Consider the following 26393-nt stretch of genomic DNA (forward strand, 5'->3'; position numbering starts at 1 on the left):
TACCCAAGGGATTGCGCTACCACCGATGGTTATGGTGTTATTGACAGTAGAACTTGGCTTCTCGTTTTAATTTTTGTTGGAAAAAGAAGTTGACTATTTATACTCAGGCTCTCCAACGGCGGGCTTCTCCGAGCTGCTTACTTGTTAGGCAAACCAGAAGGGTAATGACAACGTCTTGTATCAAGTACTGGTGATTCCCAAAGATTTGCAGCTGCTGTAACAAAAACACAGAAGAGCCCACCTGACAACCAATGTCAACTTTGAGGACACCAGCTGTAGCACCAGCTGCCATTTCAGAGCAGCAGCATGTCAGCAACAACATCCTCACTACCCTGATGCAACCTTTGAGCATGAGCGAGCCCTTGCAGGTGACCCTGTGGGATGTGAATGTTTTTCCACCCTTCCTCCAGCAGACACTAGTACTCATGGACCACCCAGGGCTGGTCACACATTCCCAGCCTGCAGTAACCATTCAAGCCTTCACGTTGTGCCAAGCTTGAAACATCTTTGGGTAGTGGGGACATGGACACAGTTGATACGCCCAAACTAGTGGCTGTGAAAGCAGGGTTATTTCATCATTTGTTTCACTTTTTCTGATGTTAACTGAAATACTTCATGTAGTAAATTATTATTCAATTATCCAGCTTTTCACATCTTCAAAACTTTATCCTCACTCCATCTTACTCCTCGAAGTCCCATATGCCTTCTCTCCCCTACTGAGTAATACCACCAAAGATAAAAACCTGTAGTGAGCACAGCATGGTGATAAAAGATTGGCATTAAACACTTACCCAAAACAGCAGAGCAGTACCAACAAACTGAATGAGGCCATACAGGGTCAGGTATTTAACCACAGCAAAGGAAGAAACCAAAGCAGCTCGACCTTCCCTGCTCAAACACAAAACAAAGCTAAAAAACCCTAACACACCCAGTACTGGGGTTTTAGTGCCACAGGCTGTTTCTGCTTCTATGGAAAGTAATTCCTTTTGTTTAGAATCCTTGAGAAGAATGGCAAATATTTTAAATTCCATAGGCATATTTTGGCCTTAAGATAATGCAGAGCCACGTAAGTACCCCTCATCTGCAGTGTTTTGTTTCTTTGTGTTTATTCTCCAGCTACAATTTTAATACCTGGCTTAAGCTGCTGCTTTTTCATTTCTAATTTGTTCAACAGTTCTGGGAATCAAGTGCATTGCTACATAAAGAAGTAATTGTCTTTTCATACATTTGGCTAAATGGCATTATTCCTGGCTGCTCAATGACTGCATGCAGCATATGGATATCAAATTTTTAAAGTAATGACAAGCAAATCTCTCCTGTGGTTACTGTAATACCTGCCCTCTTGTGTGACTCTACTCCTGAACTTGTTCCAAAAATATCAGCCTCTATGGGCAACACTAACAGTATTGGAATTCAAGGATTTAAAAACAACAAAAAAAAAAACAACCAAACAAAAAATAAAAGCCCCTTATGCTTTATTTTATGCAGTTATTGGGGAACAATTAAGTCTGGTTCATCAGCATCTCTCAGGGTATCATGTGCACACAGCTGTGTGTATGTATATACTTCTGTACACACACATTATAGCTGTAAATACTTATTTTTCATCACCAAACTGTCTCAGGAACCTGCACACAGCTATGCAACTCACACTAGCAACCCCGCACACCAAGCTCAGTGCAAGCAGCAGCACCCCAAGACATCACAACTTACCTGATCAGCTCCGGCACACACTGGATGTTGGGGATCTGGGAGGTGAAAGGCGAGGCCACTGATGCCTCCTGCTCTGACAGCGATATCCCTGCATGGGCCATTTTCAAAGCCTGAAATCCACAGAAGGAGGAAACTGGAGATGCATTCCCCCCTCCCACACACAAACACACACTTTTAGTGGTGCTTTACAATTTTTGTTTCAAGCGTCTTTTGTAATTGATCTTCCTCTATTCTGTGGAACGTCTGATCTCATTTTTCAGATATCTTTCGTTCCCTACAGCTTAAATACTTTGTTTGTTCATTTAATCCCATTGTACCTATTTACAATTCTTTGAACTACCCTGTATGCTCTGTCTCCCACACTGGAGTTTGTGCATACCTCTCCTGTTAAACAATCTGCTAAGCTATTTAAATTAGCATTTTATCCTCTTTCTATTCCTTTCAATCTCCTGTTCATATTTCTTTTAATGCTCTCTTATAAGATCCCCGTAACCCAGCCTTGTCACCTCTGCTTTAGTGCTCAGGAATGGGCTATGGATGACTTTCACCAGACCAGCCAAGGCATTGTTATAAAATTATATTTTGATAATACATTATCACGATAATATAATAGATAATAGAATATATATATATATATATATATATATATATATATATTATCATTAAGGCCCTCCAATTTGCAACTGTAAAATCTGAACAAATATGTAAGAAGTATACTTATCCTAATATCTGGGGGGGGGGGGAGGGGAAGCCTTCTATTATTGTGCATGTTGGTACATAAAAACACACATAGGTAGTATTTTCCAACAACTTGCTGACCAAGTATACCCACAGGCTAATGTGGGAAATGCTGGTGACAAGTTATGCTGAGCAGCGTCTCACCATAGTGTGCTTTAGGTTGAAAGAGGTAAAATTTAAGGAAAGCAGCAGATTTGCTCGTACGTACCCCACAGTCATTGGCTCCATCACCGCACATGCCCACGTAGTAACTGTTGGAGGAAAAGGAGGGAAAACACTGATGAAAGGAGGGAAAATGGGAGAGAAGGAAGGTGTTTGTAGGTGCTGGAGGCTGGCTCAGTGTTCTTATCTCAGCCCTGTTTCATGCAGCCTTCTGTGCTGTGACGGAGTGGGGGCCAAGGCCACGGCAAGGGCTGCTTGGGGCAGGGGGCCTGGGGCAGCACCAGCAGGGCCAGTTACACCTCAGAAAACACCTTCCCTCGGTTGGATTCAAAAAGAAAGCCAACAGAACCTTACTTGAGTTTCTGAAGCTCTTCCACAAGGCTGGATTTCTGGCCAGGAGACATTCTAGCAAAGACAGTTGCATTCACCAGTATCTGCAGGACAGAGCAGCGGGCTGTCTCAGGCGGGCGTTCATGCCCTGCTGCCCGCTGAGGCAGGATCAGGCCTCCCCAGAGGGTGCCTGACACAGTTCTCTAATGCATTCTCTCTGCCCTAACCACGGTTTTGTTACACTTAGGATAAGGTTTCTCCTAACATCATGTTCAGTGGGCTCTGGTTTCTGCCTCGCCCCTCCACGGGGAGACCAGCAGTCACCACGCACACTGCGGCAGCCGTGGAGCAGCCAGGCCTCATACCTGTTCCCCTGGTGTGGCACAGATGGCTGGTGACAGTGGCAATAACACTGCTCAGCCGGGGCTTTTTCCAATCTATCCAGAGAAGTCCCTCTGCCAACACCAGCTATTTAATGGGAAGGTGACAGGCACTGAAGATTTCTGCTGCTAGGTGTGGGCATTTTATGTTCCTGCTGCCACGGCTGAACAGAAGACGTTGCCAGCTCTGGCAGTGGTACATGGCAATAGGGTTGATGTTTTTAATTAAACTGAAACGGAGGAGGTGACTGCAGAGTAACTCCACCATGCAGCTGCTCATGGCACCTCAGCCACCTCGGTCAGCCGAGGGCTCAGCAAATACAGAAAGCCAACTGCTTGGGCTGACCTTGAGGCACACTGGGAGGCTGCCGAGGTGTCAGAAGTGACAACACTACAGGTACTGACAGGAAAATACCTTTCTCCAGCCAGAACACGACTGCCCTTTACACATAACAGGGAGGACTAGCAAGCGCTTTGTTTCCTCTGAACTTACTTTTGGCAGCCAGCTGTAGAAGTGCTTTACGAGAACCTGGTAGGATTTCCCGTTCATGGCAAAATGGTAGCTGCAGCTTTCTCCATCGAAGTTGATCTTTTCCTGGGCATTAGCACATACCTCCAAGAAATAAGACAGCATTTAATCTCAGACTGAGATCACCACGAAGCCTTGGACCCCAGAACTGACCCATCTCTGGAGCTGCCCCTGTCCTGGTGACAACAGGCCCCAAGGTGTCGCTCAGCCCATGGCAAGGGCAGCGTCCCTGCCCCTAGACAGCAATCCCCCTCCTGCTTTGTATCCAGCTATGCTGACAGCCTCCTACCACACCGCACTGTTGCCCACCAGACAAACAGGGACACAGCATCTCACAGCATCTTTTCTGCAGTCCTTTCCTGTAACTTCAGGACTACCAGTGCTTTTCTAGCTGTGAGAAAACAGCTAGAAAATAGCTGTTGCCAATACCTTTTAGCCACAGATGGCTAGTTTAAACACTGAAGTTTGGTCCAGAAAATAATCTCACAGACAAGTATTTTTAAATGCATTAATTAGGCACACTTCAAGCATGAAGGAAGCAGTCACTGCATCTGCAGAGCATTACCACTTATTCATATAGTTATTTTGCACGCTGTCCTGAGCAAAGAGTCTCTGTATTAACTGTTTCTCCCTAGCAGGTGAATGGTTCATATCACACCCCGTATACCCTGAGGTAAGTAGGAACCAGCCTCTTGTACTTCCTCCCTTCCTCAAAGCTGCCTCAAAATGCTCAGCAAGGAACCCACACCCCAAAAGCCAGCTATTAGACATCAAAGCTTTGTTAATTCATCCTGGCACCCGACAGCAACCTCCCCAGCTGCACATACAGGGGCAGCAGCTGTGCTTGCTTTGCTGTCTTCTGCCAGCTGCCAGGCAATGGAAGCTGGAGCAGAGCCCTCTGGTTCACTTGCTTCGATGATGATGACTTTGCTGGCCTTGGGAATCATTTCCGCACTCCTGGCCACCGTGACCGCTGTCTGTAGGTTGTCCCCTGCCAACGATACCAGAGAGGCTGGCCCTTTGTGTCCTCTGTCATGCCCCAGGTAGGGGCTGTGGAGCTGCTGTGCAATGGGGATGCTGGAAGAGCAAGTGCTTCCTGTGCTGCTCCTGTTTGCCATGGCTGGAGTTGGGGGATTCACCTGTGACCATGACACTCCTGATGCGGGCGGCAGCCAGCTCCTGCAGCACAGGCTTCGTCTCCTGCTTCAGACGATTCTCCATCACCAGGAGGCCCAGGAACACCAGCTCAGACTCGGCCTCCTCTCTTGGGGCAAGGACAGAAACACAGGTGCTGCTGTGCTCAGCTGGAAACAGGCTTGGCTATGCAGTGAAATGCAACTGGCACAAGTTCAGTGCTCAACAAGCACCAGCGTTTCTGCAGCTTCAGCCAAGCCACAGGTCCCCTGCCTTGCGGTCCCCTGGAAGGAGCAGCCCAGCCAAGGTGCAGGCAGGGAGGGGGCAGAGATCTGCAGGACCAGACTAGCTGAAACCTGCAGGCTACAGCACTCAGCATGGCTTTCTATCACAGTCCCAATCCATGGCCATACTGAAGCACAATTACCAGCTTTCATTGCCCTTTGATAACAGCTTCGGAAATTCAGCTCAGTGAGCTTTGCAAGAGCAGTACTTAATTGCAAGGCAATTAACAGCATAATCAGCATCTGCTGAGAGGAAGGTGTGATGCAGCTCAGCTTCCCCATACGCTTCCATAAGCAGGAGAGGAGGGGGAGGGCTGGGTCAGGTCCTAACAAGCTGGTAGGGAAGCAAGCCCGCAGCGATGCTAGCAGCTCCTCAGCACATCTTACCTCTCCAGGTCGCTCACATCTACATCCTTTCCTAGGCTTAGCACTTTATGGGCCAGCGCGATAACTCTGAAGCCTTGGCTTGTGTACATCTTAAGCTCCTTTAAGAAATCAGCTGGGACTGTTTACAGGAGAAAAGTGTCATGGTTAGAATATTCCACCCTTGCTGACTGCTCCTCTGGGGTTAAGCCTGCCCTTTAACACACTGTATAGCTCAGCTTTGTCGCAGAAGTCAGCTAAGGCTGTGTAACTGACTGTTCAAATAAGTGATCCATGAATCCATTTTCTACTTCTTAAATGAATGTTAAGGTGCAGGTAGGTATGATGCATTACTGGGCAGAGAAAAAAGGACTGATTACATCATTCTGACCTGAGCTTTACAGCATACATGCTGAGTACTGCTCAGGGAGTTGATTTTATGTTAATGCCTTAGTGGGAAATTTCTCCAAAATTCTAAAAAAAAAAAAAATCTAAAAGCAGAGTTCCTTTTAACTTCGCAGTATTTTGTAATCACTACATACTGCAATCACAGCTTTACAGCATGGTACCTAATTATTTATTAAGCTGTAATCAATACAAGAACAATCAAGACAGGAGGAAAGGAGCTATTTGGAAACCTGAGAAAGTGGAACTGTTTTTTAAGATATCTTTTCTGCTGATGCTAAATTGTTTGGAGGTTTGTGTCATTGGAAATTACATAGCTTTAAATTAAGATTTTCCATTGTCCCTCTAAACCATTTTCACCTGTTTTCAGGTCATTGCTATCTCAAATAACAAACAACAGAGATGCAGACCACTGGTTGGCACCCTTCCAAAGTATTCAGTGAATATGATCCGAGTTTTAAGTTTGCAGGCAAATTGGAGAACAAGCCTATAATATTGGTCTCACACACACAAAAGAAAAGCCTGTGTTTACTTGCAGAGGGAGGACAGAAGTCCTGGCTTGAGTGTTAATAGCAATTATCCTTAATAACGATAATTTGCATGTCCACAGCAAGTTTCCCATTGCCAAGATTTAAAGCCTTTGTAAGCTGGGTCAATAACTCGATGCTGAATTTACAGGTCAATAAATTAACAGAAAATTTAAGGACTCATGCAGCACATCAGAGTGGCTGTGACACATGCAATTACCACCATCCCACACCTTCTCTGGGTATTTTGACATACCAACGTTATTTACAAGCTGTATCTTCAGCTGATGCCTGTCAGCTGGGTGATGTATAGCAGCTGAACCGCAGGCTGTGCATCTCACTAGCTGCTGGGCTCTGTGCATCCTAATTCACAAACAAGCTTATTTGTATAGTTAACTAATGATATTTAGCTTCTGTACTGACCCCAGGCTTGTTTCTGGGATGAACTGTACATATGTAGTAGCAGAGTGAGTGCTGCAAACCTTGCTAACACAAGGTCTGGTTTGGATTAAGTCCAAAGACTGTAAAGGTGCCCTTCCCCACATCTATACCAGTTTCTTGTCTGCATAAACTGGACACTATTTCTGGTGCTCCTTTCATGTACAGGTCATACTGTTCCTCTCCAATCTTCTGTGAAACAACAGACATCCTCTGCAATCCAGAGGAAAATGGGAATTGATGTAGGATTGCTATTCCTTCCACAGGAGCCTGGAAGAGGTCAGAAAAGGGAGATGTTACTTAGGGGGTTGATTCATAGATTACACGGAGCAAATCCATCCTGAACTTCAGCTCATTTGAGCCTTTCTGGCTTAGGTGATTTATTATTGATAGGAGACAGTTTTAGTATTTTCTGGCTATAGGATCAGATCACTAATAACAAGTTCAGGAAGCACAGTTTCAAAAACAGTGGCTTCCTAGCACACTTCCCATGGACCTCAGTGGTTTTTCTTAATATTCAGCTTGTTTTCTGGGCTTTGTCCCAGGTTTTCTCTTAGCAACCACATACTGATGCAATATTCCTGGAGTTACAGACAGAGGAACAGAAAATTGATGTTAGAGTGACATTACCAAGGGAACAGAGCAATGCTAGAAATAAGATTGTTTTCCATGTTGCCACAGCACTGTCTTTGTGGTACTGCTAACAGAAATCACCCCCCTTCTGTTGGGAAGAAGCTGTCTGGGTTAATGTACAGGCTGGAAATGTAACAATTTTCAGCCATAAAAACATGGGGCTCCTGCCTGGATTTTCAAGAGATGGGGTGAAGCAAACAACACCATGCTTTGGGGTGAGGCTGGTGAATCTGTCAGTGGGCTTGCACAGCCATTAGCAGCAGACTTGTCCATGCTCCTAGCTGCAGTGACTCGACCTTAAAGTGCCTCTTCCTGCAGATAAAGCTGTGCTTTAGATATTTTTCTAGATTGCAAGCTTTCTTTACAATGGTCTCCACTTAGACTGGTCATAATGCTTCATTATGGCAGCAGTTTTATTGGGTGAGGAAGCAGAAGTCTGTATCTGTTATTAGTGTAAGTAGCAGAGCTGGAAATGAGAGGGTTTTAGGCACAAGAGCCCTTCTGGAAGTGAAGCTCAGGGGCAGCTCCCTAAGTTTAATCAGAATCTGCTTTTCAGGTCCTCAGCTTCCAGGCACTCTGTTCACAGGATAGTTACGCCACAGGACCAAGAGTGGAGAAAAGGCCTATTGCAGCCAGTCACCAAGTTAAATAGTGCATATACTAGAAGCTTCACAAGCTGGATGTTGAAAGCACAGAATATTAATTCCCAGAAAGCCAGACTCACACTGCTGGCCTTTGGCCCCGGTCTAACAATGCAGGTGTGAAGAGCACCAGCCCCATCCTGAGACATGTTGGACTCTTCTATCTCCTGTACATGGAAAAAAAAAAGAAAAAAAGAAAAAAAAAAAGTTATTTCTGATGTTCCTTGTTTTGTATTTTTTGGCTTCACACCTGTCTGTTAAAAACAGGGATGGCAGCACATGACAGCATGTTTCCCCTTTGCTGTTGGCACCCAGCTGCCACAGTGTTTTGTTGTAATCTATGAGGTCTTTCTATCCATCATCACTGACAACCTCCCTGCAGCCCTGTCCTTAGCAGAAGCCTACAGGGCACTGCATCTTTAGACCTGATGAGAGCAAAAAACCTGTGTCAAATTTTGTTTTCTCTAAATCGAAGTCCCACAGAAATTTAATGTCATAGCAACAAAAAGAAAAGAGAACTAATCCCTATCTAGCTGGTTTTATCTTCCAGCCTCCTGCTTTAAAAGACTCTCACTGATGTTCTGTGCAGAAACAGAGTGGCAGTTTTAGGTGTAGGATGCTTTAGCCCTCCATCTTAGCTACTTTGTGTACTGCCAAGGCTGATTCCCCCTCATTGTCCCCTTCTGCTGTTGTGTGGCTCTGCTGCTGCTTGTCCTTCCACCAGCCCGATGCCTTCCCACAGTGCTTCTGCGAGAGCTGCATCTGTTTTATTTATTGATTAGAGTCTCCTGAGGAAAAGCTTGAAGGAGAAGAGATGATGGGGCAGTTAACTGCAGTGACCCCAGAGCCCTTCCAGGCTGGGATGGGGAGAAGCAGCACCTTTCCAACCCTGCCCCCATAGCACAACCCTCCCCAACGCTGCAGGTGCGCCCCAAGGCTCAGCCTCTTGCCCCCTCCCCAGCTGTCTCAGTCTTGCTGTTCATTCAGCCTTAGGCTCCAGCCCTGGCTTCTCCATAGGGATGTCCCTTTGCTAATCAGAGAGAACAGCCCTCAGCACAAGGGCACAGAAACCTGCCCTCATGCTTCCTCGGCTGGCCTGTGCTCTGTGTGTAGCCAGCAGCACAGTCTGAGCCCTGGCTTCCAGCAGCAAGGCTCCCCCTCTGCTTCGTTACAGTCCAACATTTACAAATCAAATTAAGAGAGCAAACACAGGCATCCCTGAGTAAAATGATTGCTGGACTACAAAAAAAAAAAAAAAAAAAAAAAAAACAGTTGTAGTACTGCAAATCTGCCACGAGGTTAGTAGGGATAACAGCAAATTCCATCTGTTGTGACCAGGACTGAAAGGGTTTCCCCTACAGACATGCCTTGGAGCTTGGCCTTGACCCGGGGGCTGTGCTTTGGAGGTTGCAGAGGACACGAGTCACGTTACCCAGTGCGTGCCCTCAAACATTTTCAGGTCCAGTGGATCTCCTTGAATCTTCTTATCCAAAACCACCAAGGAATGGCAGCTTGCCATGACTCCACACACAGGTCCCCAGGGCAGAGGAGTGCTGGATGGAAACTTGTGAATTTTCTGAAACCTGGTTAAAAGCAGAATGTTAGTGGGACTGATAACAAGAAGGATGCAGAGAAGCCCCTGGCTAGCACATATATGTACAGGTGCAGCTTTGCTGCATTAGTGGTGCTGAGCCCCAAAACAGCAAGCAACTTACTGTCCTACCCTTCCTTCTGATAACAGCTCAGGGGCACTAAGGAGTCTAAAATGTCCCCAGCAATTAATTGTCATGAGTTTAGCTTGATGCAAATTAACTGAGAAGGGAAGACAGAGGGGCTGGTACAGGACTGCTTAGCAATTGCTGTTTGGTATTAGAGCAGAGAAGATGCTATCAGAAAGAAAACAACTTGCAGCAGAGACCTCCGAGGCATTTAGCAATATGGCCTTGGAGAGCCTCCACTTCCACTGGTAGTTCTGCAAACCCACAGACTCCAGATGCTTGTCCCTCACCTTGGTTTTTAAAAATGGGCAAGCCAGACTTCTATTGAGTTACTTGAGGCACACTATTAAAGATCCATGTCCTGATTTATTTCTTTGGAAAGCCTTGAGATTTATTCCCTCTCTGGCCCTGCAGAGCATGTGTGCAGCTGGGCTGGCTGAAGGTTCTGCTATTTCACCAGGGAAGATAGTTCTCAGAGTCTTCTCACAGACATTTTTTCCTTCTAAGAAACTGGCTGGCAAGCTGTGTCTGCCAGACCAGAACATAGCCCATTACCATTTAGGCTGACATGTTAAGGAGAAATTTAAATAATTTTTATTTACCTTTGATCACCACTAGCATCCCGTTTCTAAAACAGGCACAGTGAAATGCATCTGGAAGCAAGCAGCATGACAGCTCGCAGCTCTATTAAAAGGAACAATGAATCCCAGGACCTGTCATCCCTCTGGGCCATCAGAGTCTGTTCTGTTTCCAGCAAATTATACCTTGTTCTCAGGCTGGTCATAATTGGCTTATTAATTAATTAATACTTGAGAGACACCGTGAAAATGCTAAACAACATAAAACCAACAAACATTTGTATCTTATTAAACATACAATAGAATATTTTGCAAGTGGAATGAAATTCCTTTACTGTCATTGCCTCACAGTATTCAGATTAGCTGACAGCTAGTGTTATAATGTGTTTAAGAATGTGAATATTTAAGAAAGAGTAATTATGTAAATACACTAATGAGATCAACACAGCCAGCAATAGCTCCTCCTTGCATTCTGGCAAGCCACCAGCACTGGTTCCCAGCTGGGCATAGATATGACATGTCAGCAGAGACAGACTTATGTTCTGACACCTCACAGAGTTCGTTATTATGAGGATTTATTCTGATATATGGGTCCAATTTTGCTCTGCTGCCCACATGAGCAGACACTACCTGCAAGGCTACCTTGGTGGAAATCCCTCTGGCATTTGCCAGCCTCCTGGGGGGCTCCCAGCCCATCCAACATCTCCTGCTCAGCATGGCCTCCCTGGGGCACTGGATGGGCACCAAGAAGGGACCATGCTATCTGCCTGTGGTTTGGTCCTGCTGGAGGAGTATTTTATCGGTTGACACTTATTAATCTCTTCTCATTAATTTGCATCAGATAGCAATTTTCTCTCTATCCTTTGAGGAAGTATTGGGAATGTGATTTTTCTCCCACAATGAATTCATCCTATCATTCATTATAGCATGATTATCTCTGTGGTGTTGAGGTATCTTATATATTAACAGCAACTAATGAAATCCAGAAGTAGATATGGGTGTGTGATTTGTCCTGGCCACTGCAAAAGATTAATATTTTGAGTTGGCATAATATGCAGGCTGCACAGCAGAGCTGAAGTCTGTTATTGTATTTTAATAATATGAATTAAATAGTATAATTCTGGATATAGTCAGGTTTAATATTTGCATACTGGATATCTCTTGAGGCTTTCAGTGCTCCTTGGGCTTGGATTTGAGATGGAGCATGCCGGGGCTATGAGGGAGTCTGTAAGGACACCTAAGCTTTGCAGGTCTGATCTGTGGTCTCATGGATTTTTGCAGTGTTTACAGAAGGTAGGCGAGATTTGACAGGCACTGAAGATGGCAACACTTCATTTCAACAGAAGGAGCATTATCCTAACCCTTAAAGGATGAAAGGTTTATTGAACAGATTAAGAATATTTATTGAACTATGCTACGAATGACATAATTGAAAAGCTCTGTGCATATTCTCCAAATCCCCATGGGGTAATTAAAAGCACTCACGCTGCTGCTGGCTTCTGCCTAGAATTAGCAGCTGTGCTCACCACTACACAAGGCACTGTATTTGCAAGGAAGGAGCTGAGCAGAGGGCAGGGATCTTCAACCCCTGCCTCCCCCAAGTCCCTCACCTCTTGCTGTATGTTCTTTGCTGTCTCTCCCTATCCCATGCAACCACCCCCCTGCCAATCTGACCGCTGGGCAATACCTCTGCACTGGAGATGGGTTCCCTCTAAAGGAAATCCTTCCTTACCAGCCTCCCTCAGAAGGCAGGACACCCCACAGGTCCAGTCCGTCTTCTGTCAGTGTGCCTGTCTAAAATGAGATAAATGGCCGTTACCTTTTCCTGCCCACCTCTTCCCCTGACACATACCCAGGGCTCCTTCCTGGGCAGGGTAATGAAAGCCTCATGCCCCCAGTGTCACCCTGCCCCACAGGCACCTGCAGAGGATGTTTTCATGGGGGCAGGTGAGAGATGACTGGGGAGAAATAAAAATAAGAGATAAAATAACCACTATGCATCCCCCAGCATCTTTGAGTGCCCCAGGAAGTGCCTTACTTTGTCAAAGCAAACAAGGTTGATCTGCCCGCAGATATTAATCCTCTGCGGAGTGATGCAGAAAATCTTCTTTTTCTTCAGCCTCCTTTGGGCATAAACAGTGCCTGTGGTCAAGGCAGCGGGGATCGCGGGAGGCACAGCCACGGTGAGGAGGAGGAGGGCCATAGCCACTACTTCTGCCACCGGCTTCTGCAAGCAGCCAGAGCAACAGGCGGTGAGGTGGGGGCAACAGCCCCCTGGGGATCCCTGCTGCCACAGAGCAACGCACCCCAAGCTCTGACCATGGATTTATTCTGCTTCTTTCTGTCCTGCCCCCGCATGCACACACTTCTGGCAGCAGCAGACTTGACTGCAGAAGCAGAAGATATTCCAGTGGCCTCGGAGCTGGTGCGCAGCCTGGGAGCACTGCCTGTACTTACTTGGTGGTACGTGAACACACACACGGTATATATCAGTCCCAGCACGCCGATGGCGGAGAGGCCTATGATGAACTTGAAGGCGTCTCTGTAGAGCTGGAAGTTCATGGGCTTGGGGTAGAGGATGGATCTCACCAGGTCGCCTTTAGCGGTGTTGAACCCTGTGTGAAGACACGAACCTTATATCACCTCAGTGACAAAGCGGTGGCATGGCGAGCCAGCTCTGTCAGAAATGGATGGCACCGCACAGGCCTCGGCCATCAGGTGGCAGCGAGGACTGCTTGGGTGTGGCGGAGCCACAAGAGTTACAAGGAGACACCAGCTCTCCCATCAGTCTCTTGGGAAGCCATTTTCCCCAATCTGGTCAAAAAACAGAGGACATACCAGTTTGCAGCACCACGGCTCTCACTGGCCCTCTGCCAGTCGGCTTCGTCTGAATGACTTCAGTCCCACAGAAGAGGACGTGTCTCCGGTAGTCCTCCATGCTGTGGGTTTTCCAGGGCATCAGACTCTCCGTGAGAGGCAAGGGGGTTTTAGTAACTGGAATACTTTCACCTGAGAACAGCAGTGTGCAGCTTCACTTAAAGGAGATTTAAGAGTCTTATCAGATTGTGCATATTAAAAAATAACAGCGCCCTTTAGGTGCTTAAGCTTACCTGACTAATCAGCTTGCTTAAGTACTTACAGATGTGGATTTGTGGTGACAAGCCATTACAATTTTCATGTCAGAGTCCATCTGTGGCTTCTCTGAGCATTTACTGTCAATGGGCTTGGGACAAATTTCACCCCTGGCCCAAGTTCAGGCCTTGCAGTGGCTCAGTGTTTGCTGAAATGCTGACTCATGTGCTCATACATGGCCTGCTTGAACCAAGCCACTACAAGATCAGAATCCAAAAAGCCAGAAAATACATATTCATTGTGTTTGAATATTTTCGCTTTCTGCTCCTGACAGTATTTTAATCCTACTTTTGTGTATGTGTGGATAAGAAATACATATTACACAATGGCAGTGTTCAAAAGCCCAAGATAGCTGTGAATTATTCAAGCCACAGTTTTCCCACCTCCTGCTGCAAACTATTCTAATAAATAGTAAACAATTTTCTGTCAGAACAGAGAGACATCTCCCTGACAGAGAACCTGCACAGGGTGTTAACATTTCAAACTCCAAGGCTGCACCTGTGAGCATCCCTTCATTCACAACGCAGCTCCCATCAATCAGGACGGCATCACATGGGAGAGAGAGCTTTTTTCCATCTAAAAGAAACACATCTCCTGGGACTAAGTAACAAGACTCCAGCTCTTTGCAACCTGTAGAATAATATGAAAATGAACTTCATTTGTGCTCAAGTTCTGAGCAATAAAAAACAAGTTTCAAAGCACACATAACATCACAAAACTTCTACACTGCATGATTTATGACCAGTGCCTTTTAGAAATAAAACTGGCTGAAAAGCAATAGCACAAAGGTAAGCCTTTGTCTGAACGTCTTCCTCCAAGTAGGTGTCTGCAGTTTTACTGGCTTAGTGTCCACAAAATGCTGACCTCAAAAACCTATCTAAGGCCCTTACATCTCTCATCAACCCTAGAAATTGCATATCTGAGCACCTTTGGGAGGCAAAAATACTATAACCCCTATTTTATGGGCAAGGAGCTGAGACACGGGGAAGGAAGCATGTACCTCAGTGGGAGCCATATATCCAGACTCATCGAGACTCATTCACAAGCTACTTGACAAGTTTGTGAAAGTAGCCTATAGCAGGGCAGGGAAGCAGATCTCTGAAGGCCAGAGTTGTTATCTGGTTGCTTGTTTGGGAAATTAAGTTTTCCAAGGTGTTCCCAACTCTCAACATAAATTACTGGGCTTGCCTGTATCATTACAGATGCTGTAGATATCGGTGATAATGACACAGATGCATCATTACTGCATCGCATAGGCTGTTCCCGCAGATCTCACTGCCCTTCCCAGCTCACCTCCCTCTGCCCCATTCTCCCTGCAGCTTGCCCTTCACGTTTCGGCCATGGAAACCAAGAGGAGCTGTGCAATTCCAGATACATTTCAACACATCAGTTAATTACACAGGCCTGTGAGGAAAATGAGACTCAGATGACTCACCTTCACTCTTCATGCAGACTGTAACCTGGACTTTGTTATGCTCCTCAACAAGGTCATGCAGCTTAGTAGACTGCTGTTGATGGGAAAGCAATAGCAGTGTTGAAACACCAATGCTCAAGCTGAGCAGCATGTTACAATTCACTGATCACGTTAATATCATAGAAACTGAGCTCTGCTGAGTTATCCAGAGGAGTTTTCACATCTCTCTTTAGAAGTCAGGATGCTGATTCATAGTTACCCTGGAACAAGCTGCTGTGGGAACTTGGACCAAATTTTAAATTTGCTTTGACTCATGCTGCTGCACCTCCTTGACTTTCATGGGGCTATCCCTGCTTCATAACAGATCAAGTCTCCTCAGCTGCAACACTGTTACCTGCAGCCCCTTAATAAAGGGCTTCTTTTTGCTCAAGTCTTATCCTTGCTAGGAGGCTTCCAACGAAACCACCCAGTTGTAAAGAGTGCCATTACAACACTGCCATTGCAAGAAGAAAAATTCTAATTTGACTAGGTGTCTGTGCTTTGCGTGTTTTTGCAATCTAATTCAGACAATTATGTACCCTGAGATAATGATGAAGTCAGCTGTCATTGCAAGACCATTAGAGAGAATGTGCTATCTTGATTTAGAAGTTGCAATTGAAAAAAAAAAAATAATAATCCCCAAGTGTGGATTTCTTCATTAGCATTGTTCTTGTGAGGATGTCAAACCAGTTTGAAGAATATCCGGAGGCCCCAAACATTGTATTTCATCCTGCCAAAGTTATCAGTCGCACAATAAAACTGGCCTTGCCAAGAAAAGCTGAACGGACCGTATCTGTTCTTGGTGCTCTGCAATACCAGGGCACGACATCACCACTTTAGGGATAAAGGTACTCTTAAAGGGATGCAAGTGCTTGTTCAACACGGGAGTGCTATTCATCCTACATGACACATACAGATCTTAGCCTGAGATACAGAAATGGTATTCATGGCCAACACACCTGCGCTGGCAAGAGCCCCAGCTATTCAGAAAGCGCTCGCTGAGACCGGCATGAGGCTGGAACAAGGCAGCAATACAAGCATGCCCTTGGCAGAGAGGGTGCGTGGCGCATGGAGTGCCGTGTCAGCAGAGCACTGTAGTGAGCACACGCTGCCCAAAGGCCCTCAAGCCCAGGGAGCTATGCAGGAGCATGCTGTGTGCCCCAGCAGCCCACAGAAAAGAAGGGTCAGCTCAGACTACAGGCAACTCCCCAAAAGACAAATCATTACCTCCCCCAGGAAGCATTTCACAGAGCAGCCTGCTGTATGCCTGGCTCAAGAAGCTGTTCCCAGGGCTGAATCTGGCCCCTGACCAGTCATTTAGTGCAGGAAGACTGGTTTGAGCAGTGCCTTTGGAGGCAACATGAGCTATGCCTGACTTTGAAGCAGCACACAAGTGCTCGGGCTGGCTTTGAGCAGGACTTCCAGTGCCATGCACCCCATGGCTGCCTTCCCATCACCCCAGCACCACCTCCACCATGTCACTCCGTCCATGGGAGCTGCGCTCCTCAGCACTGTCCTGTAACCTCTGCATTCTTCCTGCAGATTAACAAAACATTCACCAGGACTCAGGAATCCCCAGTTCCTTTCTGCTGTTAAATAATGCATTCCCCTGTATTGTCAAGAAGTAAAGTCCAGAACAAACTAAAATGTTGCCTACTGGACTTCTGCTCTTACCACTTTCCTTTTTTCTGTATTTTCATTTGTATAGTTTCTCTCTTCTTCCTTATCACACCTTTTTACCATGTGATTTTTGCCTTCCTTGTTTATTTAAAGTGAGCTCAGGGACTAAGGAAGCAGTTTCCAAGTGCCCTGTGAGTGTTCTGCCCTTCCAGCAGGCACTTCACCTGCCTGAATGCGGAGACTCAATGGCCTGCAGCCACTGTGTAAGGCTCACCTTGATCTATGTTCCTCTAACACAGAGGCTGAAGATTCCAGCCATCACATGAGTGCTTTAGGTCAAGAGGTGAATGAGCTGAGACTACTAGAAAATGCTTCTAAGGAGCAGTATTTGTGACAGAAGAGTTGAACAAATTGAGAATTAAAAAAAAAAAAAGTCATGCTTCTTTTTGCTTTTAAGACCCACTATTCAGCGGACCTTAAGGGAAGTCAAGTCTCCTGAAATTACAGTAGGAACCAGCCTCATAGGTACAGTCCACCCTCTTAAAGCCCTATGAATCCCACATGTCAGGACTTCAATCCTCTTTAATTCTTGGGAAGATCAAGACCACAGGGTCTGAACCTTTTACTCCTCTGTAGTAAGAAATCTGCAGCAATGCATCAGAATACAGAGTAATACATGTAACAACCAGAAGGAGCACAGAAATAGCTACTTATTGTGGCTGTGATGAAGTTGCTATCAGGCTGCATGGCACTCACCTGTCGGAGGTCATACACAGTTAGGCCAACAGAAATGATCGACAGGATTATGATAGCCACCGAATATTCAATGTAGCCTTGGCACAGCCACAGCGTGAGGGTGAAGGCTTGGAATACATAGAAGGGGTTTAAAATCTGCAAACGTAAATGTAACAGCTGTCAGGGGATGGACGTAACACTGGGCAGCAGAGACGGGGTGTAGGAAGAAGGGAGAACATTTCATTACTATGTCTAGGAGTCTTCAACACCAACTTGAAGGATTGTTTTGCCATCACAAGACAATGCTTTCATGGTTGTTTTAGAGCATTAATAGCCCCCATCTCTGAGTTTACCAGCTTACATGTAACTCATGGTATTTGTAATTAAAAGCTGTTGCTCACCAGTAACTGTGCAGCAGCGACTAGGATGGCAACTTAAAGTCAGACTTAAGGGACTTTTAGCCAGTTGGTTTCTCACTGTAGCCGTCTAACAAAGGTGACCTTAACATTGCTGATTCTAAGTAATCTCTACACAGATGGGAGAAAGAGGGAAGAAGACTGAACTGCAGTAATTGCCTTTAACACATTGTGATGTAAGAATGTCAGTGTGGATATATTTATTTACAAGAAGAAAAATCTCAGAAAAAATAAGGGTCTGTGGGGCTATCAGTCTCAGACTACAGCTAAATTGGAGGCTTGATTTTCTCTCACTTTCATACTTTTGGCTACTCTGCATTCTGACATTCTAGTCATTCACTTGAATGCATTATGCTAAACCAGGCAACAAGCCCCACTGAAATTCAGCTCAGAATATAATTGTGGTTATTGTGGTATCTAACTAACAACAAAAGAGTTAGATTAAATTTTTCATAGAATTGCTCACTATGCGGTGTGTCTGAAGGAGTGACAGACTTCTCTGTAGAACTGATATAACTAAAATAGCCACCGAAAGAGCTGTCTGCATAAGGATTAGAACTGAATTATTCATCTGACAAATTTGGTCCCTCGATGAAAATTTAATGCACTCTTCAACATTCACTAGGACAAAGAGCCAGACACTAAATCAGGATGCCAGTCTTCAACCACTGATGCTGTATCTGGACTGAAATACCACCAGCTTACAAGGACCACTCTGCCTTCAGGCACCACCATCAATATTTCAATCACGAAGCTTCCGACTTGAATGGAAGTGCAAAGTTCAGATTAAATAAACTTTTTTAGAGTGCTACACTGGAGTTCTCTTCAAGACCATCTCCAGAGGGCACTGAAAAGTTGGTGATATGAAATCCAACCAATTTCAGGGGCCCTGGAGCTTCTTAATGTATTTTGTGGGGTTTCAAAAAACTCCTCTTAAAGTTCAGAAATGTGCTGACACATCCTAGCTTGGAGCCCCGCATCACTCATAGCTCTTTTCTATTTTAGAAATACTGACGTTGTATCCATAGTCCATTAACGTGAACGCTGATAGCATGACATCCTGTATGCAAAGCCTTTGCATACAGGTTGGAAAAAATATACGTCCACCATTTCTGTATGTAAAATCAGCCAGTAACCATCCACATGTCTCTCCTCTTATTCACAAGATGAGTTAGTTTTCTCTTCTGTGGAGGAAAGGTAGTCCTGCAGTATGTCCTTAGTGACCCAGGAAACATGTGCCTTGCCTCTATGCCATAGGGGAAAAGGAAGTTGCTAGGTGAATAAAATTACAAGAATTTTGCACGTTTTAAGCACACTCATGATTTACACTGCTGTGGAGGCCACAAGCCCAGCAGCAGAATTTCTTATATTTTATCTTTTAATAGTCCAAATGTAGTATAAAGGAGGTTCACCAACTTTCCTGTCTCATGCCTATGAAGCATTAACTGCTCCATCCCAGAGTGCCCAGGCAAAGTCTCAAAACCACTTCATACCTGTCCTACCCAACTCCAGTCAGACTTACTGACCTCTTTAAAAAGCAGCTTCCAAATGGGGCGAATTTCAACTTCAATGGCATTAGGCCCACACACCAGCTGCCTGTAGGAAGAGAGAGAAGAGTTCCCCACATCGTAGCTTAGTCACACAGGTAAGACTTCATGCAGAAAGCTGTGTGCCCAAATAACATTAACAATTATCTAAACAGGTAACTCCTGGGGACACAGTTGGCTGAGCAGGACAAATAAATCTGTCAAGAAGCTATTGTATCTGAGAGGATTTTACCCAGAGGCAGAAGTTTGGTATTTCCTTGTTGAAAAGATTGTCAAGTTTGCTGCTAAGCCCCATGATGAACTCTCTGGAGGGCTTTTAAGGAGATGCTGGCAAGGTAAGCCAGTCAAGGCTTGCTGTGCCCTGAACCCAAGCTGGAACTGGTGGTGTTTTCCCCAGACTTACTTTGGCATCACTAAGAACACAAAAAGCTCAGTAAGGTGTGGGGGATAATGATTTTGCACCTTCCTGAATGCCACCCATGCAGTTCGCACTGCCTTACTACTACGGTGAGTAGCAAAACCTCACGTGAAATTAATATAGAGAATTAATGGGTCATGCGGTCATAATTAGCTCAGGTATCAACGCATATGTAGACTGTACCTGATCTTCTGGTCTTCCCTTGTCAGGCCAGCTCCGAACTTGTGGTGTATGCTGTGACACGTATTGCTGTCTTCTAATGATCTGGGTGAACAGAAGAGAGTTCACAAAGGGGACTCTCTCACTACAAAGGATTTTATAACAGGTTGCTGACACTCACCCAACTTTCTTGAACTGTTTTACAGAAAAGTCCCAGATGTAACGGATTTTCTGCACCTGTATACATCTCACCTGCAAGATCAAACAGCAGAAATTCCTTTTGACTTTCAGGGAAAACCAGCTCACTATGTTACAGAAACAGTTCCCCTTGTCTTAGGAGAAAGCTTCAGCTTATGAAAACAGGACTTGCAGGAAGATGCTGACAGAGCATTTTGGGGAGCCTCCAGGTGCCTTGACTCATTAGTTCACCCATCATCTTCCTGCCATGTTTCTTCTTACCTTTAATTGTGGCTTCTTTACAGCTCTGTTTATAACAGAGTCTTTGTCAGCTACGAGAGGACATTCTGAAGTACTGCCATCAGGCAGTGCCAATGCAGACAAATCAATCCAGGTCACCTTCTTCCGGGTGTATCTCTGAAACTCATCCTAGAGAAATAGAGCCCAGTTTACTGACAACCCCAAATGTGGCCTGAGATAATGTTTCCTGACTGAGAAGTACATATGAGATTCCCAGAGACCAGCAGCACTGTGGCATCATTACAGTCATAGCAAACGTAAGCCCATAGCAACAGGGATGCTGGGTACTGGTGCTTTAGCACTGATCAGTAAAGCATTTTGAAGTCAATCACACAGTCATATCCATTTGCTGTGATTCATGCTTTGGAGGAATTTCAGAGAAGATGAAACCAAGCCAGATGTGCTTCAATAGCTACTGGGTGGATATTCAAACTATGGACCAGACTAGAGCTAGCTAGAAGCAAAAGCTTTCTGAAATATTTTTAGTGTGGACATTGAATCCTCAGCACCAGCTACTGTGCTCTGCAGATCTCCTATAATGCTGTGTTACTTGTGTTACATCCACAGCCAAAAGCAACTCAGCTTTACTGTTACAGATGCACTTGTCAGACTGAATTGTCCTTTAATCACTTTAGTCTCATCTAACTAGTTACAATAAGCAGTAGATTACTCTTTTAGTGGTTTGAGTGTATTTATATTAGGGACATCATTGCAATATTGGCCATTAAGTGTTTTAAGTATTTGCTCTGATAGAATTGTGTTAGGTTTTACTTCACAGTGATGGAGTCCCAGAATACAACTAATGCCTAAAATCTAGCTCTCCAAAAGCTATCTCCTCAACATTCTCTGATAACTTCAAAGCAAAAAGGTTACTAGCAGGATGGTCCCTCCTGCAAAGGCAGTTGGCTCTACCTCTTGTACACAGAGGATGGGAAGAGGCAGAGCTGCACTGAAGCTTAACTCATCCCTGCCCCTACACTTCCCAATGTGGAGAGTGTTATTAGCCTCCTGCATCATGCAGGCACAGAACAACGAGCTGCCCCATTTGGGAAAACAAAAGGCTCTGCAAACAGCAGTAAGGCATGAGGGTGAACCTACGGTGGTTCTGAGCAGAACTACGTCTGCCTCTTCCAAGCTGCAGGGGATGCAGTTTGCCCACACGTCCCATTCCGGCTTCCAGTAGAACAGCAGCAGCAGAGCCCCACAGGACAAGATGTATCCGGTAATGCACAAGGCCTTGCGGTAGCCTTGGGTTTTGTAGCCAAAAATCTCCTGTAGAGCAAAGAGAAAGCACTCTTTGTTAACAAGCTTGACCTTGTCCTTTGTTCATCAGAAAGCCCGAGCTTATTGGAAAGAAACGCTGGTGACTGAGGCCCTCATAGCAGCCTGAGGTCATTTTAGGAAATTAGAGTTTGCTGATTGACATGGCATAGTTAAGCACACAGAGCTGCTAGGAGGAGGAGGATGCCAGGCTGCTGCCGACAGAGGAGTGGTCTAATGTCAGCTCTCCCAGGATTTCTGAGAAACTAACTCTGGTCTGGAGCTTTTACCATCAAGACCGGTTGCAGTAACATGTCTTTCTGCAGTGTCAGCACCTGCCTGCAACCCAGGTGAGTCTCCACGTGAGCTCAGTGCCAAAGCCCACCTCATATGGGAGGAACAGAACAGACTCTGCCTGGGGGAGGGAAAATGGCCAAGCCCCAGGCGAGTCCTCTTGGATGTACCTACCAGCATGTTACCCTCCACCACGCATACTGTACCTTGAGAATGAGTACATAAGGACCCTCTGGCTTTGTATGCCCCACTCACTCACCAGCAGCAGTGCCTGTCCCTTTCTGCCTGCCCCCAGGCACCAGAGCAGGAATCCAGGCAGCCCCCACAACAGGGCTCCCTCTGTGACACCCATACTAGTGTAATTTGTGTAAACGCTTATTTGGGAAAAGAGCTTTTGTTTGTTTCAGGCTGAAGTGAAAACCTAACAGAAGATTATTTCATTTTTTGTATTGGAGTCTCCACTGGAAATAAAACCATTGCCTCAGTGAGGTGTCCCCCTTTCTGCTGCAGCAATCTTCTTCGTTTCCCCACACAAAGTGCTTCCTGGCCATCTCTTGGCTCCCTTCCCTGCCCCAAAAAGCCCAGAAACATCCCCGAGGGCTGCAAGGAAGCAGCTGCAGCATCACCCTCACTGCTCTGGGGTGCTGCTGGACAGGCCCCCACAAGAAGCTGCAGGAGGAGCCCTGCACCATCACCTGGGTGAGACACCCAAGCCAGAGCTCATGAAACTGTACCCATGCTGTGTGGCCACTGGAGCATGAGGCACCTGCCCCCAAGGAGGCATTTGGTGACTCTGCAGGTGTAGGCAGAGGTAGGGAGTAAAAGGAAATGTTCCTTTATATCTATGTGTGGCTACATGGCAGGGTCTGGGTGTTTTCCAGAGGAGCTTGCCAATTAAATTACACAATGTGATATGGGAGCATAACCTGCTATTGACACAGCATCTGCATTTGAGAAGAGGCAGGAAAATGTTATTTAAAAATGTACAAAGTATAAAAATGAGGAAGTCCCGCATCTGAATTACACACTAGAGAAATGACAGAAGGAAGGCTGGCACTTTACAGGATAGAATACGCAACAAGGCACAGCTCCTTGGTGAGGGCTTGTACCAACAATTACACAGGTTCAAGTTCAGGTATAATTTTAAAGTGATTAAAAAGCAGTGGAGTAAGCACCTATTCAGTTTTAAGTGCGCAATTAACTTGATTTATCTGAACTCTGATCATAATCAACATAAACTAAGCTGAAATCAATGCAGTTCTACCGAAATAAAGATAATTATGCAGCCCTTGTACCAGCTAGAAAAATCCATTACAAAATGGTAGTGCAGCTTTTAAAGGTGCAGCAGGCAAAATATTATTTCTTTGAAGGGCACCAAAGTTTAAGCCAATAACCACAGATGTCATTTTCGGGGTTGGAGGACAAATCAGTGTTCATAGCTAGGGAAACTCATGGTGAGTGGGATTGAGCCCAGGCACGAGCCCAAGCAGAGGGGCAGAGCAGTCAGTCCTGATATAGCCACAGCACACAACGAAACAGCTGGACCATCCTGCACCAGTTGGGCACAAGGGAACATATAACATAACGCACAGAGACTGCACGCTCAGTGCTCACAGGGTTGTGCCAACAGCCAGAGCTGGGGGAACCCCCGTTCACTGCAGGACTGCCCTGCTGGGCCAGCACCTGCCTGCCTGAGGAACGGTCCCCAAGTGCAGCACCTGGAAGCAAACAAGACAGGAAGAGGACGTGTTAAAAAAGGCAATGCCCAGCCCAAGCCAGGCAGCCTTGCACAAGGCATGTTGTGTCAGCAGCCTCCAGGGCAGAGTCAGGGCCCTTCCCTGCCAGCAGGACTGCAGCCACAAGCTGGATGGGGTGAGGGAGGCATCTCCTGGAGGTGGGTACTCAGCCGGAAGCACTGCTTCTTAGCTAAAAGGCTACTTGTGGCAACAGCCCCCCCCCAGCCACACTTGCTGGCCACCCATCCCCATCAGGGAGCTGGTATTGCCACTGCTTCCTAGGCTCATAGTATGCATGCTTGGAGAGCCACCTCCCCACACCAGCTAGTGACACCCTGAAAGACACTGCCTGTAGCTATCCATGACACAGAGGATCACTTGCTGAATCCTTACCTGTCTACCGGGGCACACTTTTGATTTCGTGCTAAATCCAGCCTGAGCTCCCTGCTCTAAAACAAGCTCTTATGAGCTGTACAAGCAGCAGGCAAAGCCCAGCAGGGATTTACCAGAGGCAGCCAGCAGTGCTGAAGCCCCACCACTATTAGTAGCCCTGTGGGCAAACCTGATGCTGAGGCGCAGGTGTGCAGGGCAGCATCTCCCCCACCTGTGCCTACCCTGAGTGCCTGCATTGTCATGGTGCAGGCACTTTCTCAGTCCACAAGGCTGGGCAATGACACTGAGGAGATGCTGGGAAGCACCTGCTAGTGGCCATCTGCTTGCAGAGGACAGAGGATCCCATCGTGGGAAAAGCTCGCTTCTGTGCTTCCAGTGCACGTAGCACATATGCATCCCTAGCACATACAGGGCTATATTTTACACCTGTGCAGAGGCATCTACTTCTGTGCCCACCTCATGCACAGAGAGCACCTGTATTCCAGCTGTTCCCTGCACAGGTGGCTGGGGGAAAAGGCCTTACTACCATGCTCATCTGACTGTTTAATCAGTCCTCATTAGCAAGGAGAGGAAGAGTTTCCAACTCCTTGCATTTGCAAAGCAGTCCCTTAGTGCAGCCCTTCCAGGCTGCCGCACATAATCAATGATCAATAGTCAGTAATCAGTAACAATCAAAAATATGATGTAGATTCGATTAATATTAATTAAAAGCCCATAAGCACAAACTTTTGCTCCGTAAATGCTGCCATAAAAGACATAAAAGGATTTCTCTCATGAGAATTGTGGTAGACTTCGGTCATCTGCCCAGTTTTCCTAGACCTGCTAAGCAGCAGAGACCCTGAATGGCAGAAGAGATTTAATTGCTGCTCCAGAGAAGGACTGAGGATAAAGCTCATTTGTAAGCACCTTCCCTGTGACTTGCTTTCTGGTGACGTGATGATATGGGAAGGGTACCTATAAGCAGAGATCATCACAGTTAGGGTGGAAAAGACAACAGAATAAAGAGGGGGGAAAGGGACACTGCTCTGTGGCCAGATGACTTCTGGTGGGCAAAGAGGTCTCTTCCATGTTCCATTCCTCTGGACTGAAGCATTGTTTTCTTTGGTCCTTACTTGGCCAAAATCAAAGTCAGCAAGGACTGATACAGGGTTTTGCCTTCACCAAGGCTGTGTTGAAGAGACAGTGCCCAAATGGTGTGTGAAACTGAAGAAGCAGAGGCATATCCAAAAGAAGCATGTGCGAAAAGAGGTACTCAAAGAAACCTAACCCCACCACAGTCCCCCAGTCCTTACCAGCTCATTTTCTTCATCCTTGTTGAGGAGCATACAATGATCCTTCCAAAACTTCTCCATCTGACTGTCTTGTTTCCAGTCCTGGATGTCTTTGCTGGTGGGGTCATGCAATGTCAAGCACAGCTATGGGCTTGAGCTCAGAGCAGTGTTACAGCCAGCTCTCACCGCTGTCCTTTCCGCTGCCTTTTGAAAGTCTCATTGCGCACACATCTCCTATTATGCTCCCAGGAGAGGGAGGAAAATCCACCCTCACGTGTAAAGCCCTTAAATGCTTGGCTTGTGTAACACATGCATTTCTCTGCTTCCTGGCATCGCTGTGCTCACCGGGGTGGGACAGGCTGGAGCAGAGCGCAGAGGGAGGGCGCCTGAGGGCTGGTGCCAGGGAGAAATCAAGGCACAGGGCAAGGAAAGGGGCGGGAGGGAGCCTCAGCCCCACAGTGAGCTGGCCCCAGAGCAGCCAGGCCAACACTGGGCACTCCCTGCAGGATGCCTGTGGTGAGATGCACCATGTGCTTACATAACCAGCTTATGTAAAGGAACCTGAGATCGATTGTGTGACGGTCTGAAAAATGTTAACGTAAACAATGTCTCCTCAAGGACATCAAAAGATTATCAGATTCATGGATCACCTGCTACCCAAAACATGCCCAGCTTCATTCTCAGGCCTTTGTATAAAAGGTGTGTCTCATGCCATCCTATTCAGCATGCGGTAGCCACAGAATGTCAATCCCACCAAAAGAGTGCCCAACACCAACTCGGGGTAGTTCTCACTGGCTGGTCCAGCAGTGCTGCCTGGTGAAGGGGATGTCTAACATTATGGCAGAGAACAGGAGAGGTCAGCAGCTTTCCTGACTCTGGCTCATCAGCAGGTAAGTTTAATTGTTAATG

General features: G+C 46.2%; 1 protein-coding gene across 1 annotated transcript in view; it reads right to left on the minus strand.

Annotated features, from left to right (window-relative positions):
* The window catches only part of ATP13A5 (ATPase 13A5), a 31482-nt gene extending 5778 nt beyond the window's left edge, over nt 1-25704 (minus strand). Inside the window, exons 1-26 of the mRNA XM_068692372.1 lie at nt 25671-25704; nt 23675-23802; nt 21629-21802; nt 20513-20659; nt 20235-20305; nt 20078-20158; nt 19456-19525; nt 17535-17669; nt 15141-15213; nt 14204-14335; nt 13412-13582; nt 13031-13188; nt 12612-12800; nt 12306-12367; nt 9710-9860; nt 8361-8444; nt 7117-7273; nt 5658-5775; nt 4992-5116; nt 4680-4843; nt 3817-3936; nt 2968-3047; nt 2660-2702; nt 1714-1823; nt 792-888; nt 142-214 (exon numbers count right to left, since the gene is read on the minus strand). Of these exons, the coding sequence (XP_068548473.1) occupies nt 142-214; nt 792-888; nt 1714-1823; nt 2660-2702; nt 2968-3047; nt 3817-3936; nt 4680-4843; nt 4992-5116; nt 5658-5775; nt 7117-7273; nt 8361-8444; nt 9710-9860; nt 12306-12367; nt 12612-12800; nt 13031-13188; nt 13412-13582; nt 14204-14335; nt 15141-15213; nt 17535-17669; nt 19456-19525; nt 20078-20158; nt 20235-20305; nt 20513-20659; nt 21629-21802; nt 23675-23802; nt 25671-25704 (2947 nt within the window). The remainder of the gene's footprint in view (nt 1-141; nt 215-791; nt 889-1713; nt 1824-2659; nt 2703-2967; nt 3048-3816; nt 3937-4679; nt 4844-4991; nt 5117-5657; nt 5776-7116; nt 7274-8360; nt 8445-9709; nt 9861-12305; nt 12368-12611; nt 12801-13030; nt 13189-13411; nt 13583-14203; nt 14336-15140; nt 15214-17534; nt 17670-19455; nt 19526-20077; nt 20159-20234; nt 20306-20512; nt 20660-21628; nt 21803-23674; nt 23803-25670) is intronic.
* Between the last annotated feature and the right edge of the window lie 689 nt (nt 25705-26393).

This window comes from Anas acuta, chromosome 9 (assembly GCF_963932015.1).
Source record: "Anas acuta chromosome 9, bAnaAcu1.1, whole genome shotgun sequence".
NCBI classification, from domain to species: Eukaryota; Metazoa; Chordata; class Aves; order Anseriformes; family Anatidae; genus Anas; species Anas acuta.